Source organism: Solea solea, chromosome 11 (genome assembly GCF_958295425.1).
Source record: "Solea solea chromosome 11, fSolSol10.1, whole genome shotgun sequence".
NCBI lineage: Eukaryota > Metazoa > Chordata > Actinopteri > Pleuronectiformes > Soleidae > Solea > Solea solea.
The window spans coordinates 25,016,605-25,034,826 of NC_081144.1; the positions used below are offsets into that span (position 1 = coordinate 25,016,605).

At 41.8% G+C, this 18,222-nt stretch overlaps 2 protein-coding genes across 2 annotated transcripts in view; both read left to right on the forward strand.

Annotated features, from left to right (window-relative positions):
- Positions 1-2,029: 2,029 nt before the first annotated feature.
- Positions 2,030-5,198, forward strand: mrgbp (MRG/MORF4L binding protein). The gene is made up of 5 exons (XM_058643061.1): positions 2,030-2,238; positions 3,006-3,127; positions 3,273-3,354; positions 3,470-3,544; positions 4,017-5,198. The coding sequence occupies exons 1-5, from the start codon at positions 2,097-2,099 to the stop codon at positions 4,229-4,231; spliced, it is 636 nt and encodes a 211-aa protein (XP_058499044.1). The 5' UTR covers positions 2,030-2,096; the 3' UTR covers positions 4,232-5,198.
- A 688-nt stretch (positions 5,199-5,886) lies between these two features.
- sulf2b (sulfatase 2b) overlaps positions 5,887-18,222 on the forward strand; it is a 51,134-nt gene continuing 38,798 nt past the window's right edge. The window contains exon 1 of the mRNA XM_058642824.1: positions 5,887-6,030. The gene's annotated coding sequence lies outside the window, so the exon portion shown is untranslated. The remainder of the gene's footprint in view (positions 6,031-18,222) is intronic.

The following is an 18,222-nucleotide window of genomic DNA, read 5'->3' on the forward strand; positions in this document are numbered from 1 at the left end:
GGAGGCGGGACTTCAGAGGAGTCTGTTTTTCATCGTGTCTGTGCGCGACATTAAAACTTGATTTACCGTTGATCTGAAACGTGATTATCTGTCGTCCGACATTCCCTCGATCTTATGTTTTTCAAGACTTTTCACACTTTACATTTTTAATGACCCATGTCGATTTGAGTTAAAGATTCGAACAGGAGGACAAAAATATCAACGCTCTGAAATTGCAGCTTTCTCCCTCTTTCATAAGCTCCACCCACCAGCACGTACAACACACAAGCTGAGGAAATCTGATAGGCTCCGCCCACTCTGACACATTCAGAAGCAGCTGTTTACAGCCAGTAGGAGGCTCTCTCTCTCTCTCTCTCTCTGAACTGTCCTGTGATTGGTCAGAGATCCAGAGGAGGAGGAGTCCAGTTCTCTATCAGATGACCTTTATCTATGTGAGAGAAATCTTGCCTACTGCAGCTTTAACCCATGATCAAACGGTTAACCCTTAAGTTTTTTCACTTAAAGGGATTTTAAAGTGTTTTAAAGAATTTAACATGTCCGTGTTTGTCCTGTAACTGCAGACGAGATAAAAAAAAGTTTAAGACGTTTGTCACAAAAATCTACTCTGGTGTCTTTTAATTAAAAAAAAAAACTTTAAACAACACAAAGTAACTCACCGCAAAATGTGTGGGGAAAAAACGTGCTACAAAAATAAGTGCTACACAAACAGATGCCAAAACAAACGGCGTTTAAAGGTACAGTGTGTCAAATTTAACAGCCTCACTCGTCTCTTCCAGTTGAGCAGTGATTTGTCCGCTGTAGGCCACTGTAAAAAACAAGTCCCGGCTCATTCTACGGTGATGGAAAATCAATCTGGTGATTTTATTACTTCATTATGAAGGATAATTATTTTATTTTTCACACACTGCAGAATGTCCCAGAATACAACTTGGTAAAGGATCCGAGAAGAGAATTATGGGGGGGGGGTTTTGTTTATTTTTTGTGGTTTTTTTGTTTTTTTGAGGAAGGACTGTGTGGATTTTTACGAGTTTTCACGTAAAGATTCTGGACGTAAACGACGTTGATGCTTCATTTAGAGAATTTTTCTATGTTGATGTAAATAATGAGAAATAAAAAAAGCTAAAGGATCATCATTATTTTCATGTTCAGCTCAGAAACTCATGTTTAAAAACATTGTAACTGAAATGTTTTATTATTATTATTATTATTATGTTCTTTTTCTCTCTGGTTGTTTGTGCAGGACGTCGTCTCACGGCTCTGACTGTATTTTATTTGCAATAAAGTTTTTGGTGTGTCGATCACCGTATAGAGAAGCAGGCGTCGCCGTCGCTGCACTTCTTTGTCTCTGGGTTGTTAAATGAATACACATGATTGTAATGAAATGACTGATCATTACTCAGTGATTTTAAAGAACTACAGAGGATCTGGAACTGATCCCTGAGGAACTCCACATTTATTATTTTAAACAGGAATGACACAAATCCTCTGTAAATGTGAGAAAATCTTATAATGCTATTAATTATTCAGTATTTAATGTTGAATAATAGGATTCAAACACTGCTCTGGTGTTTCACTCACAGTATGTACAACCAGATTTGATAATGTGTACTCAATTCCCTTGTAAGGCGCTTTGGATAAAAGCGTCTGCTAAATTACATGTAATATAATGAGAGTCACTTTTATTGGGAAAATAAAAACACTTATAACACACTGACAAAATCCAAAAAATAAAAACAAAATAAATCATGCTTTTAAATGTTGTAATTATCTATTTAACATTAAGAGTTGAAATTAGGCTTTTATTCTGAAAAAGAGACCGGAGGTGCTACATTAATATTCTTTTCCGTTTGTTATTTATCGATGTCGTCATTTTTCTGACCGTTATTTAGTTGTTTGCGACTCTGAATTAAATCAATATCAGATTGTTATCGTCATGTCGGTGATTTTGTTTTTTCGGGACCTATTTCACTGCAGAGATGTTTTATTGTGAAAAACCAACAATAGCCGGAAGCGAATGCCCCGAACTTCCGGTGCTTGCTGCGCTCGATTCCGTTAGCGGCGGCTGTGTTCGCTCGGTTCTCGGCTCGGTGGCGGAGATGGGGGAGGCGGATGTGACACTGAGTCAGGCCGAAGAGAAGCCTCCGGACTCGGCTCTGGTCCCGGGAGAAGACTCGGTGGTTTGGAGTCACGAAGTGGAAGTTTGTCTTTTTCACGCGATGATCGGACACAAGCCCGTGGGTGAGAAGCTAACGTTAGCATGCTAACAACAACCGAGAGAGAGAGAGAGAGAGAGAGCGAGAGAGCGAGCGAGAGAGAGAGAGAGAGAGAGAGAAAGAGAGAGACGTCCGTGAACGCATCACTTCAAAGAGGGGTTAGTTAGTTAGTTAGTTAGACTGATCCTTAACTAGTGACGATGATCGCATTCACCTGTTCTTTATAAACAAACAAATAAAATGCAGACATTTGTAATCTGTGAGGTTTAGTTTGCTTCATTTATTTGTTTATATGTAAACGACAGTGTGACGTCACACCACAATTAGTGATGACGTCAATAAAACCCTTTTTATGTTTACGTTATTTAAATAAACAAGAGTAAAGTTGAACTGTTTAAAAGTGCTCCAGAAATTGTCATAAAATTAAGATGAAACCAAAATGATTGAGTTTGAATGATTTATTTGTAAAATATTCACATTTAAGAAGCTGAGAAATCAAATGAAAACAATAGACGAGCTTATATGTCATTTAATGTTGGTCGTTTTAAAATAAGTAAAGGGTCACAGGACATCGACGGGGGGTCGGGGGGCGTTCCATGAGTTTGACACCACTGTGTGTCTGCCTGTCTGTCTCTGTATTAGTCTCATTTTGATTTGGATCTGATTTTTGTTAAGACTTTAAAAGCAGACTTTTTATCTTTAGTTTAAAAACAATGTCCTGAGCTTTTTCCCTCTCTCTCTCTGTCTGTCTGTCTGTCTGTCTCTCTGTCTGTCTGTCTGTCTGTCTCTCAGGTGTGAACCGTCACTTCCACATGATCTGCATCAGAGACAAGTTCAGTCAGAACATTGGACGTCAGGTGTCGTCTTCTGTTATCTGGGATCATCTGGGGACCATGTATGACATGCAGGCTCTGGTGAGAACACACACACACACACACACACACATTAATTTACTGTAGACTTACTTTACCCTTAACCTTAATTACTAGTGCCTTAACCCTGACCTGAACGTCTGTGTGTGTGTCCGTCTGCATGTGTGTGTGTGTGTGCGTGTTGTAGCACGAGTCAGAGATCTTACCGTTTCCAAACACAGAGAAGAGTTTCTCTCTGCCTGAGGACATCATTCAGGAGGTCAAAGAAGGTTGGTTCTCTCTCTTAATCCCTCCCCCTCACTGGCTCCTCCCCCTGTTGGGAATTATTTTGTGTTTACAAATGGTTGTTTTGTTTGGTGTGTGTGTGTGTGTGTGTGTGTGTAGGGAAACTAGGTTCAGAGGAGGAGAGTAAAGAGGAGTTCAGGATGGAGCGAGAACCTCCAGCAACACATGAAGAAGGTACCTGAGTTCATGTTTTTGATGTGTGCTTGAGCGCCCTCTTCTGCTCAGTGTAAGTCTACGATATATGATGTACGTCACATGCTCACGTCTTTATCTCACTGTTAGACAGACTTTTCCAACAGGAAACTGAAGTTTGTAAACCACTCACTCTCCCACACCAAACCTCATAGAGAAAGCAGCAGTGGATCAACAACTCCTGTACAGTATATGTGTGTGTGTGTGTGTGTGTGTGTGTGTGTGTGTGTGTGTGTGTGTGTGTGTGTGATGTTAACCTCTATGAGGTTTGGTGTGGGCGAGTGAGTGGTTTACAAACTTCGTCTAACCGTGAGATAAAGACGAATATGTGATGTAGATATCGTAGACTTGTCTCATTATTTTATCCTTATCCTGCAACATGTATCGTGTATCGTGAGTTCCCGCCCCCTGACCTTCAGTGACCGCCTCCATCTTGTGTCCCGTTTCTCTTCAGGAAGCAACTCGTCGGTGAAGATGTCGGAGCGAACGAGCAGCAGTCGCGACAAAGAGAGAGAGCGAGAGAAGGAGAAGGGAGGGAGTGAAGGAGGAGCCCTGGGAGGGGGAGGAGCCAAGGAGGCAGAGAAGAGGAAGAGGAGCCGAGCGGCAGAGAAACTGCTGACATCATCAAATCCTGCGAGTCCGGGAGGAGTCAAGAGGAGGCGCACCTGAGGGGCGATCAACAGAGAGAGAGAGGGCTAAAAAATAAGTTTAAAAAAAGAAAAGAAGGCGGAGCCTCCAAACCTTGGACTTTGACTTTTGTGACCATCTGCCGTCCGATCGCCGCGCTGCCGCCACGACGCAGCCGGAGTGATGTCATGGCGTTTGACTCCGCGGCCTCTGATTGGCTGCTTCACACCTGTCAGTCAACACCTGTCATGTGACCTCAGTGGGAGGAAATGACACGTGCAGACGCCGCAGTTAGCGCTTTTATTTTTTAGTTTGTATTTTTAAACGTTTGTTTTTAGAGAGCGAGGAAACGTTGTACTTCCTGTTCGACGAGTCGTCGCGATTTGTTTTGTTGTTGTTACGAAACTGATGCGCAAAAAGTGTCACGTTTACATTTATTCATGTTCCGGGTGAAACTTAAATGTTTCCTTTAAATGTCATCTTTTTTATTCTTATTATTATTTAAATTCTTTTTTTTTATTTCATCGACACTCAGACACAAACGCCTCCACACGTGACTGTGACATCACGACATGTGACATCACATCATAGTCATGTGACATCCAGACACTGATCTGTCATCAATTTTGTTGCCAGCAGCCATTTTGTTTATTTAAAAAACAACTCTAAACCCGCCCCCTTTCCGATAACACAGCTGTGATTGGCCTGACAGATTAAAGCTCTGCGATGGCTCTGAATAAGCCCCGCCCCCTCCGGTTGTGTTTGCTTTGATTATGTTTCAATTATGATGTCACAGGAAGAGGCGGAGTCAGTAGACACTGAGGTGAACATATGACTTCATAAAGACCAGGTTCCATTTTTAGTGTTGATTTTTTTTTTCTTTGTTCAGTTCACTGACGGAGTTTGATCAATAAACGACGATCAGTTACATTTGTTTTATTATTTTTTTACACAAATTTAACGATGATGATGTTTGTGTCATTAAAGCTGAACTCAAATCTGAAAACCACTTCATTCTTGATTTTTCATAAACTTATAAGTATTAGTTTTATTTACACACACACAGGAGCAGTGGGCAGGGTTTACTTTTGCTCAATAGCACCCAGTCATTAACCTGTCCTGGGATTTGAACTGGTGACCCTCTGTTTACAAAGCCCAATTTCCTTCCACTTGTCCATGGGCTGCTCATGAGCAATGGAAGTAAGTAATCTTCATCTTCTTCCGCTTATCCGGGGTCGGGTCGTGGGGGTGGAAGTAAGTAATTAATAACTAAAATATAAAAGTGAGTTAAGTTATGAAATTAAGACTGGCGAACTGTCCAGGGTGTGACCCCGCCTGTTGCCCTATGTCAGCTGAGATTGGCTCAGCACCCTCCGGTGGAGGATAAAGCGGTAGATAATGGATAATATGATATAACATAACATAACATAACGTAATATAACGTAATATAATATAATATAATATAATATAATATAAAAATCCATGAAAAAAACCTCTGACACAGTGAAGCTGCAGTTCCAGTGAAAAACCACAGGGAGGCAGTGTTCGCCTGCTGATCTCACTGTCACTTTCCTACTCTCTATCAGTCCTTGTGGTGAAAAGAGGCAACTGCAGCCAAACAGACAGGCGGTGGTGTCCATCAAGGTGAGTAGGAGAATGGACGTGTGACGTCACCGGCACAGTTTTGACGGCAGGAGCAGAGGCGGAAGAGGAAGAAGAGGAGGAATTGATGTTCAAGCCATGACATTTAAATGAACCGCTCGTGACGTCAAATAAAGAGTTTATCACGACAGGTGACCACCGCGTTTATGACGTCACGACGACACGAGGGTACTGTCGAGGTGAGTCACGTGCTTCTTTGAAGCCAGTGCTGCGTTCAAGTGTCTTTAACTGGTGTTGTGTTCAAGTTTCTGTAACTTGTGTTGTGTTCAAGTCTCTGTAACTTGTGTTGTATTCTGGTGTCTGTTAACTGGTGTTGTGTTCAGGTGTCTGTTAACTGGTGTTATGTTCAGGTGTCTTTTAACTGGTGTTGTGTTCAGATGTCTGTAACTGGTGTTGTGCTCAGGTGTCTGTAACTGGTGTTGTGTTCAGGTGTCTGTTAACTGGTGTTGTGTTCAGGTGTCTGTTAACTGGTGTTGTGTTCAGGTGTCTTTTAACTGGTGTTGTGTTCAGGTGTCTGTAACTGGTGTTGTGTTCAGGTGTCTGTAACTGGTGTTGTGTTCAGGTGTCTGTTAACTGGTGTGTTCAGGTGTCTGTAACTGGTGTTGTATTCTGCTGTCTGTTAACTGGTGTTGCGTTCAGGTGTCTGCAGCTGGTGTTGCGTTCAGGTGTCTGTTAACTGGTGTTGCGTACAAGTGTCTGTAACTGGTGTTGTGTTCAGGTGTCTGTAACTGGTGTTGTGTTCAGGTGTCTGTTAACTGGTGTGTTCAGGTGTCTGTAACTGGTGTGTTCAGGTGTCTGTAACTGGTGTTGTGTTCAGGTGTCTGTTAACTGGTGTATTCTGGTGTCTGTAACTGGTGTTACTTTCAAGTGTCTGTAATTGGTGTTGCGTTCAGGTGTCTGTTAACTGGTGTTGCGTTCAGGTGTCTGCAGCTGGTGTTGCGTTCAGGTGTCTGTTAACTGGTGTTGTGTACAAGTGTCTGTAACTGGTGTTGCGTTCACGTGTCTGCGGCTGTTGTTGCGTTCAGGTGTCTGTTAACTGGTGTTGCGTTCAGGTGTTGTAACTGGTGTTGCATTCAGGTGTCTGCTGCTGGTGTTGCATTCAGGTGTCTGCTGCTGGTGTTGCGTTCAGGTGTCTGTCGGGAGAAAAAGGACAAAGAAAAAGCAGGTTAAGTTTGAACAGTGTCAGAGGAAAACAGAGAGTGAACGACAGAAGGACTGCTGCTGAATATCCATGAACTCTGTGTGTGTGTGTGTGTGTGTGTTTTCACAGTGCTGTCATGTTTATTCATAAATCATCTCATGTTTATTCATACTGGATTATGTAAAGACTTAAATGGACACAGACACACACACACACACCACTGACATCATGTGATCTGGCTGATGCTAATGAAAATGCTATGCTAACATCTGTTTTGTATTTCCTTGAACGTCCACCAGGAGGCCACTCCTCTGTTTCTCTGAAGTTTAAAGTTTCAGGTTTTCTTCTTTCATGTGAGCATCTTTATTCGTGTGTTTGTGCGTGTGTTTGTGTGCGTGTGTGTGTGTGTGTGTGTGAAGACGAGGTGTGAGGACAGGAAGCAGAAAAACTCCCACGTCTCACATGTGGAGCACAGAGACACAGAGACAGTCCTGTCCTCTTCTCTCACCTTCATCTTCTCACATTCTGTTCATCCATAAAAAACAACCCTGCAGTTTTCAAAATAAAAGCCTCAGGTTCTGTTCATCCATAAAACACAACCCTGCAGTTTTCAAAATACAAGTCTCACATTCTGTTCATCCATAAAACACAAGCTTGTAGTTTTCAAAATAAAAGCCTCAGGTTCTGTTCATTGATAAAATACAACCTTGCAGTTTTCAAATTAAAAGCCTGGTAACACTTTAGATTAACTAGATGCTCACTAACATGCATACATAGCACACTAGCCCTTTATTAGTAATTATTAAGCATGTATTAACACCTTATTCTACATAATCTTATTCTACCTCCATTACGACATGAATTAAGATTTTTCCTGATTAAAGTGTTTATACGTGCTTAATAATTACTAATAAAGGTCTGGTATGCTACGTATATGCATGTTAGTAAGCACCTAGTTAATGGTGAATATGTGTTCCCTAATCTAAACCATGCAGTTTTCAAAATAAAAGCCTCAGGTTCTGTTCATTCATAAAACACAACCTTGCAGTTTTCAAAATAAAAGCCTCCGGTTCTGTTCATCAATAAAACTCAACCGTGCAGTTTTCAAATGAAAAGCCTCAGGTTCTGTTCATCCATAAAACACAACCCCAACACTTTCAAAATAAAATCCTCACGTTCTGTTAATCCAGGCTAAAACAGCCCTGCAGTTTTTTTTAAATAAAAGTCTTAATTTCTTCTAATCCAGGCTTAAACACAAGCCCAAAGCTTTCAAAATATAACCCTCAGGTTCTGTTCATCCATGCTAAAACACAGTCCTGCAGTTTTCAAAATAAAAGTCTCAGTTTTAGTTGATCCACACTGACCCAGGCAGGGAAATGTGCTTCTAAACATTTTTATTTATTTGTGCAATAATTTAAATAATCTTAAAGCACACAAACATCCTCGAGTGTCCTCGACTCTCTGTGGCGTTTGTTTTGTCATCCGTGTCCAACTCCCTGACGGCGTTTTGGATCCAGTTGGTTCTGAAAGGAATTTGGACCTTGGACACACTGAAGGATTTTGGACTTGGACACATGGAAGGACTTTGGACCTTGGACACACTGAAGGACTTTGGACCTTGGACACACTGAAGGACTTTGGACCTTGGACACACTGAAGGACTTTGGACTTGGACACATGGAAGGATTTTGGACTTGGACACACTGAAGGACTTTGGACTTGGACACACGAAAGGACTTTGGACCTTGGACACACTGAAGGACTTTGGACACACTGAAGGAGTTTGGACTTTGGACACACTGAAGGAATTTGGACTTGGACACATGGAAGGATTTTGGACTTGGACACACTGAAGGACTTTGGACTTGGACACACGAAAGGACTTTGGACCTTGGACACACTGAAGGACTTTGGACCTTGGACACACTGAAGGACTTTGGACTTGGACACATGGAAGGATTTTGGACTTGGACACACTGAAGGACTTTGGACCTTGGACACACTGAAGGACTTTGGACCTTGGACACACTGAAGGACTTTGGACTTGGACACATGGAAGGATTTTGGACTTGGACACACTGAAGGACTTTGGACCTTGGACACACTGAAGGACTTTGGACCTTGGACACACTGAAGGACTTTGGACACACTGAAGGAGTTTGGACTTTGGACACACTGAAGGAATTTGGACATCACAGCTGTAATCTGACAGCAGAGGTGATGTCATCAATGACTCCTGTCACTGACATGAGGGGGTTCTGTCCACGAGGACAGCCTGAGACACATTTACACACACACACACACACACACACACACAGGCAGAGCGCTCATTAGCCATGTATGGTGTGTGTCTGCCAGAAGTCATTTGTTTGTCTTTAAGCAGCTAAACTCTCTTTTATCCTGCTGATAATAGAACGATTAGCATCTCAAAGCCACAAAAGAGCTTTTTAATAAAACCTCAGGGTCACACACACACACACACACACACACACACACACACACACACACACACACACAAGATGGTCTTTGTAATCATCACACGCTACACAACAGGAGGCCTGGGACCCCTGTGTGTGTGTGTGTGTGTGTGTTAGCGGAGATGCTAATGAGCAGCTGTAGAAGTTGAGGTTTCAATCTGCTCCAGTTTGACTCTGAACTCTTGATGAGTTAATTTCATCAACATGAACGTTGCTCACTTCTGATTAGAAGTTGCAAAATTTGGGGGAATTAATTTTCCAAATTGGAAACTTTCCACAGGAATTAACGGGAATAGATTTGTCAAATTTGTAAAAACAAATGTTGAGGTTAAAGTTAAATTATAATATAGTTGTTAATATTATAATATTTGGCTAAAATATTAATGTTATTCTTCAAATCACAGCACACTACTTGGCGGCCATCTTGGAATCCTATTTCCCTTTTGAAACTTTTTAACCAAAAATCCTTTTTTTAAACACGATTTGCTGCCCCCCAGTGGTGAGGCTGTTTCCTCCCGATCAGCTCCAGTTTGTTCACGCTCAAAGTTACAGGACACTTCCTGTTTCTTGGCGATTGATTCGATGGTTGCCGTGGCCACGCCCTTTTGCACCTGCACAACCTCTTGGTAACGTTTCGTCTTTGATGTGTCTCGTAGAAAGTGAGAGAGAAATAATGAATGAGTTGTTTACCGTCTGAATCTGAAAGGTCTCGAGTGCGCACACACGCACACACGCACACACACACACACACACACACACACACACACTGAGGCCTCCTTTTTTATCTGTTCTGGTCGATGAGACAAACTGTGGATAATCGTGAACTACATCAGTGACTATTGGTGTCAGAGGAAACACACAAGCTGGTGTGTGTGTGTGTGTATTTTATTAGTCTTGTCCTAATTAGTCACACACACACACACACACACAGTGGTTTCCTTCATGTAAATGACTTTGACTGTGAAAAAGCCGCCGCAGTGTTGTGTGCTGTGGTTTTTCACAGAGATCATGAGCAGCTCTGTGTTTCTCAGTGTGAAGAATCTCACATCTCACACGTTCACCTCCAACAAAACAACCCAGAAAGAAGTTCACTCTAAACCACTTTTATTTATATGTTACATTTACAATAATTGCAGCAGCATTAAAGATATAAAAGGCAAAAATAAAACATTTCAAATCAATTCTTTGTCAGTATGTTCACATGGTAAAGTCAGAGTGAAGGTAACAACGACAAGAATGAAGATATTTGTTGACTAAGGGGAAACTGAACTAGGTGCACATCAGTGAAGTAGTCCTTTAATGAACCCCCTACCAATGAAGACCCCACAGCTTCCACATTTATGACACTTCTGTGCCCATATATAGAGACACCCCCCCCCCCCCCCACACACACACACACACACATACTCACGACTGACCAGGTTCTGATTCCTAATGAAAAAGCAGCTAACTGTGACCCGAGCTCCTGGAGTCTGTGATGTTTCTATTTCTCATATTCACGTTTATTTATAACAGAATAGAAGTCAATGAATGTGTTCATCGTACGCAGGATGAAAGGGTGAAAAGTTTGTTACGTGTTTTGAATAAATAATGTTTTTTTAATCCTCTCTCTCAGTCTAATTAGTCTGATTATCAGTTTCTGTAAAGAGATGATAATCCTCTTAAACCAGACTCAGGCTCAGAAAGGCAGCTCCCCCCCCCCCTCTCTCTCTCTCCCCCCCCCTCTCTCTCCATTGAGTCATCAGCGGGTCTTTGTGTTGCCATGGCGACCCTGTCTGTCACAGCATTGTTTCCTGCCGCAGTGATTGATGGGAGGCGATGGTAACCCGTGGCAACAGTTTGTCAGAGAGCGGAGGGATGATGTATGTGTGTGTGTGTGTGTGTGTGTGTGTTTGTTTGTTTGTTCCTGAAGCTTTTGACTCGTGTTCTCAGCAGGAAGTTCACTCAGCAGTCAACAGGTTCTCACACACACATATATGCTCTTATGTACACGTGTATATACTGTCTATATGTATATATTTATGTGTAGTTATACATATAATATAATGTGGTCATATGTATTTGTAAACATAGTCGGATTTTTATATATATATATACACACACACATATAATTTACATATGTTATACATGCAGTTATGTTGTGGTTGTATGTATATAAATATATAGATATATAAAAACATATATGTTACTTTATGTACATATTAAATTCACCACAATGTGTGATATACAGTATATACACGTATACATAAGAGCATAAGTGTGTGTTGTGTTATGAGTAATGTTATACATGCGATTATGTGTGTGTGTGCGTGTGTGTGTGTGCGTGTGTGTAGTAGTTATACATTTTTTTATGCATGTGGTGTTATGTACTTAGTTTATATAATGCATATTATGTCCAAACACTTCACACACACAGTGTCTGAAGATTGAAACAGAAGATTAAGAATCGCTGACTCAGGTTTTTGTCCCGTGGACACATTCAGTGACATGGACACAGAGACACTGTGCGTGTGTGTGTGTGTGTGTGTGTGTCAGGGATATTGATTAAAGGGTAACCCGTCCTGGCTGCAGTTATTAATATTTGAAGCTGACGTCTAACTGAGGCTCTTTGAAGCTGAGCGGGTTTGAAGAGTCTGACGTGTCGTCGTTAAACTTTAGTCAGAACCAGAAAAAACTTTTCACATATTTTCCATAAAAACCCTTGATCTGAAGACTGAATAAATGAAAAGGAAATAAACTCAGCTTTGATGAGGACCAGGATCTGGTTCTGGGTCAGTTTGCGTTCTGATCTCGTTGGATTGCGATCAAACCGGCAACAATGAAATTGTCGTGTTTTTTGAATGTTGGTATGGGACAGATTTGGCCGACTTCCTGAAATTTTGGCTTGCTCCATCCACATTTCACCTTAGGGGGGCGCTATAGAACCCTGGTGCAACGCACAGGTCTGAGCGCGATGACTATATCACATTTTTGCCAGATCTGACCTCCGTGCTATGTTTCCAGAGATTTGATGCACGTTAACAACTTCTGTGCCTCTGTTTTCACCTTGGGGGGCGCTATAGAGCCGCTGAGCAACGCACGGGTGCCATTTTCACCGTGTGTGTGTGTGTGTGTGTGTGTGTGTGTGTGTGTGTGTGTGTGTGAACTTCTGAAGGTTTCTGTCTGTTCTTCATCTGCAGCTTTAATTGTTCAACCTTTGATGCTTTTCTCCTCCATCTACTGTGATATTGATAAAGCTGATCCCAGAGGAGCCCATTACTGCTCACTCTGAGTGTGTGCGTGTGTGTGTGTGTGTGTGTGTGTGTGTGTGTGTACACATGTCTTTAAAATGCTGTGAGGACCAGTTTTGATTCAAACCTAGAGGTTTGTAAACCACTCACTCTCCCACACCAAACCTCATAGAGAAAAGCACTGATTTTAACATCACACACACAGGAGTTGTTGATCCACTGCTGCCTCCATCACTAAGTTCTAATGTCTTATTTTGTTTAATTCAGCATTTAAAATCTTTCATTCAGATTGACCTCAATGACACAAAGTGACCACACGAGGCAGCAGAGGACCAGCAGCTCCTGTGTCCCTGCGAGCTGAAATCACTAAGAGTGGGTGGTTTCCACTTCAGTTTCCTGTGGGAAAAGTCTGTGTTACAGTGAGATAAAGACGTGAACATGTTCTTACTAATAAGAATATAATATATCTACTGTCGTAGATTTTATTACTTTTGTTAATTGGCTAAAACGAAAATCATCATAAAATTAGTTTATTGATTTCTTTACATTTCTGCTCATAGATTCTGAATCGCTGACCTTTTACTTTGTGATGTGAGAATCATTTTCTGCGTGGGAGACTGGGCGTGGTGTGTGTGTGTGTGTGTGTGTGTGTGTGAGAGAGAATCAGTGAGTCATCAGACACCGATGTGATTCAGGGCGTGTCGGACACACACACACACACACACACACACAGTTACCTGTGGAGACCTGTGTATAGATCAGTGGATTTTCTGTCTCAGGTTTTGTTTCACGTGAAGAAACTGCATTAAATCATCATTATTTATCATTTACAAACATATATCACTGTATTTTTTTTGTTAATTAAAGATAATTACTTCATCAATTTAACTTTTTAAAGAAAAGTCAGAGTAATCCCTTCAGTATATCAATAAACTACATATATGTGTGTGTGTGTGTGTGTGTGTTATATTGAAGAACTGTTAAACATAAACACACTGAACTGGTGTTGTGAAGTTTTTTTAAAGGTCGACAGTGTTTTAAATTCAGGGAAATAAGTTTGAGTTTCACCGTGCGACAGCCGGAGGTGTGACTTACTACTGTTGCTATGGTTATTAGAGCTGTTGCCATGACGACGCCTTCAACACTGATTGAGTTTAACTGCTGAAATGAGCCTCCGTGAAAAGTGAAGACACGTTCAACCAGTCACTGTTTATAATATAGTTGTGATACTTTAACAGTATTACAAAGCTGCCAACAGGTGGCGCTGCTTTTATGTGCTGATGTTTTCCCACCGCTTCTCTTGTGTCACGTATGAAGTTTAGAGCATATCAAAGTTACAAAGCACTTCCTGTTTCCTTAATTAATGATCGTCATCCAATCACAACCTGACAGGTTTGCCAGAGAGAGAGAGAGGGAGGGAGAGAGAGAGGGAGAGAGAGAGAGAGAGAGAGAGAGAGAGAGGTCACACTCACGCATTGACACTGAGCACAGAGCTCACAGTTTAAACTGTTTGACCTCTGACCCCGGCAGCTGCATACTTTTGGAATAACAACCAGTGAAATGATAACACAACCAACCATCCGACATTTATCTAACCAACCTTCATCCAACCTCCATCCGACCATCTAATATTCATTCATCCAACCAACTGTCATCCAGCCATCCAACATGCATTCATCCAACCAACATTCATCCAACCATCCAACCTTCATTCATCAACCAACCTTCATCCAACCATCCAACATTCCTCTAACCAACCTTCATCCAACATCCAATATTCATTTATCCAACCAACCGTCATCCAACTATCCAACATTCATTCATCCAACCAACTGACTGTCATCCAACCATCCAACATTCATTAATCCAAACAACCAACATTCATCCAACCAACCAAACAACTTTCATCCAACCATCCAACATTCATCTAACCAACCTTCATCCAACATCCAATATTCATTCATCCAACCATCCAATATTCATTCATCCAACCAACCGTCATCCAACTATCCAACATTCATTCATCCAAACAACCAACATTCATCCAACCAAACAAACAACTTTCATCCAACCAAACAACCAACCTTCATCCAACCAACAGTTTTCTCTGCGTCTTTATCGTAGTCTCTGTCACTGCTTTGATCTTACAGCCTGTACATGGCTGGTGTGTGTGTGTGTGTGTGTGTGTGTGTGTGTGTTGCTTTTGTGACATCAGGTCATGTGATTTTATGTTTAGCTGAAGTCAAATCTATTGCAGGTGCTATGGGGTGCTCAACACTTAAGAGAAGGTGCTTTGAATTTTGGGGCGTTTCATGATGGAGGTCGCTCGCACAGTATAAAAACACTCAGTATAGAATAATAAACACATCTACAAACTAACAGGAAATAAAAACAGACTTAAAGAAATTGGAACAAACATGACTAATAAAATAAAAATTGTATCTGTGAAAATGAATGCCTTTTTCAATTATTTCACACAGATATTTAACACAGCTATCAATATTGACAACTTCTGGCTTCCATATGTCCAAAAGTGACCGACAGTAACGGAAAATAAGTCAAAACTCTATAGTGTGTGAACTATGAACCTAGCTACTTCCCGCCTCCTCAGCACGAGCTAAATGATAAATCTAACACACCAAGAGAGGCGGGACTTAAGGCAGAACCGCCAATCATCAGCCGGTCACACTCAAAGACCGGTGTCATGTTTGAGGCAACAACATGGGGGGGGGGCTTAGCTAGGCACCCACAGCAAGCGCAGACACAGAGCGACTGTAGTGAGGCGGAAAACGTGTGTGTGTTGAACCCTCTCACCGGGTACGACGGCGTCACAGTCGAGCAGCAAACAGCAACAACAGACACACAGTTACCAACACATGAATCCGCAGTGTTCATATTGTTGGAGCATCATAGATGTAACTATGGAGAGCCTGGATGTGTGCAGACACACAGACATCGGCTATTATAGGCGGAGCTACAGCACCACCTAGCTCCTCCCTGGCGCCGCCACTGGCTGAACTTCAAAAGATTTTGAAGACAACGTGTTTTTGTGTACGTTGTTTACGTTCTCTCAATGCTGATGTTTTCTCATCGACGTCGGTTGTTGTCAGTCGTCGGGGTCGTCAGGGGTCGTCAGGGGTCGTCAGGTTCAGTTCATGGAGATGACCTCATTGTTGGATGATGAGGAACGTCCTGCTTCATCTCTGACAGATGGATAATCCATAATCCTGATGTTGGGTTCATCCAATCAACCTCCGTCCAACAAACTCCCAACCTACACTCATCCATCCAAGCATCCAACCAAGCATCCAACCAAGCCTCCTGCCATCACTTAACAAACAGAGTGTTTCCATGTTGGACGTGATCTGGTGTCGCTGAACAGTGTTTGTGTTGTTTCTGTGAGTTTGACACAGATCACACTCTGACTCATCATCCTCACTCTTCATCTGCTCCAGATGTTTGAACATCAGGACGATCTGCACCTGACGACACAAACACAGAAACTCCAGATGTTTCATATTTACTGAGCGGGATTAAAACTCACCGGATTAACATCAGACTATTTATAACAAAACCCTCAGCAGGACCAAGGTTAATCCACACTGTGTGTGTGTGTGTGTGTGTGTGTGTGTGTGTGTGTGTGTGAGAGTCAGAGTCAGACTGACTGTGTCTGGTTTCCGTCATGACACATACACACAGACAGTAGAAGACACTGACCCTTTTCTATCGGAGCGACAAAAGAGTGGAGCAGGAGAGGAAGAGGAGGATGTGAAGGGGTTGATTGTGTGTCAGAGGAGGAGGAGGAAGAGTGTGTCTGCTCTCTATCACAGTGAAGAAAGTCCTCGTCTTCATCACATGAAGTCATTCTGTTTCGGTAAAAACATCTTCTCTCTGTGGCTGATTAATTTGAACTCATCACACATGTTTATTTTCGTTTGTTTAGCCTTTATTTAACCAGCAGCAGCAGCAGTAGCAGCAGTAGCAGCAGCAGCAGCAGCAGCAGTAGCAGCAGCAGCAGCAGCAGCAGCAGCAGCAGTACACTTACAGTGTTATTTAAAATATTAAAAACCATCAAACAAATAAAACAAGTTTCAGATGATAAAGCTGGTCCTGTACTTTGTCAAACACATGCTGAAGGTGTTCAGAAGCCTTTGCAGGAGTAGACCGTGATGACTTTAGAATGTCCTGTCCAAGGAGATATATACAGTATATACATAATATATATGTATAGTAAACAATAATGAACCTTGTGGAATCCCAAAGTTTCAACTTCATTTTAACAGAAAAGTGACTCTGATTTAAAACCACGGAGACTCCTTGAAAAACTCATTTTAGCCACTTGACAAAAAGAGAAACGTGCCGAGTAAAACCTGCGTCTGTTTAAGTTTACGATATCTTTAAGAACACGTCCACGTCTTTATCTCACTGTTAGACAGACTTTTCCAACAGGAAACTGAAGTTTGTAAACCACTCACTCTCCCACACCAAACCCCATAGAGAAAATCAGTGATTTTAACATCACAGCACACAGGAGTTGTTGATCCACTGCTGCCTCCATCACTAAGTTCAAATGTCTTATTTTGTAAAATTCGGCATTTAAAATCTTTTATTCAGATTGACCTCAGTGACACAAAGTGACCACACGAGGCAGCAGAGGACCAGCAGCTCCTGTGTCCCTGTGAGCTAAAATCACTGATTTTCTCTATGGCTTTGGTGTGGGAGAGTGAGTTTCCTGCTAACAGTGAGATAAAGACGTGTTTGATGATGTTCTCAAATGTCTTGTTTTTGTCCACAAACACAAAATGATTCAGTTTTTTAATGATTTCTTTGTTTTACGGAGCAAAGAAAACAGAACATTTTCACATTTAAGAAGCTGAAAAATCACAGAAACTTAAGTGATTAAAATAAACAACACAGTTAATTTAGTGCCTGAACATTCCCTTTATGAGTCACTGACTCAGCATCAGTGTCTTAATTATTTTATTTACACGTCAAAGTGAAATGTTTTTCATTTTAATCTGTGGTTATGTGTCGACACGTCTGCGCTCGCCGTAACCACAGCGGCAAATTAAGTGAGTGTTGACACGACAGCGGCGAGATTCATCTGCCATCACTGTTATCAGCTGTGTGTGTGTGTGTGTGTGTGTGTGGCGACAACATTGTTGAGTGACAGGTTGTATCTGACGCTGATGGACACACACACACACACACACACACACACACACACTGCCTTCAGTGGTGGAGAAGAAAACATGATGGATGTTTCCTGTCGACCCCGGTGACCTTCTGCTGAGGAGGCGTGGAGAATTAAACAGGAGGCGAGAGGATGGACAAGAATGTATAAAAAGGGAAGAGGAGAAAAGAGAAGAGAGGTCAGGGAAAAGAGGAAAACATGGTGGAGAAAAAGAGGAAAAGTAGGGATGGGAGAGATGTCGTTGTCCTTCCTGCTTCGTGCAACGATAATCGATACTCCAGGCAAATAACGATATTTGAATGAATAAATGAAGACGCTCTAAAGTAAAC

What these genes read in the sequence shown, in the direction of transcription:
- mrgbp (XM_058643061.1), top strand. Translation starts at nt 2,097, where the DNA reads ATGGGGGAGGCGGATGTGACACTGAGTCAGGCCGAAGAGAAGCCTCCG. An exon ending in CATTCAGGAGGTCAAAGAAG is followed by an intron (nt 3,355 to 3,469) that starts GTTGGTTCTCTC and finishes GTGTGTGTGTAG; the next exon opens with GGAAACTAGGTTCAGAGGAG. An exon ending in TCCAGCAACACATGAAGAAG is followed by an intron (nt 3,545 to 4,016) that starts GTACCTGAGTTC and finishes GTTTCTCTTCAG; the next exon opens with GAAGCAACTCGTCGGTGAAG.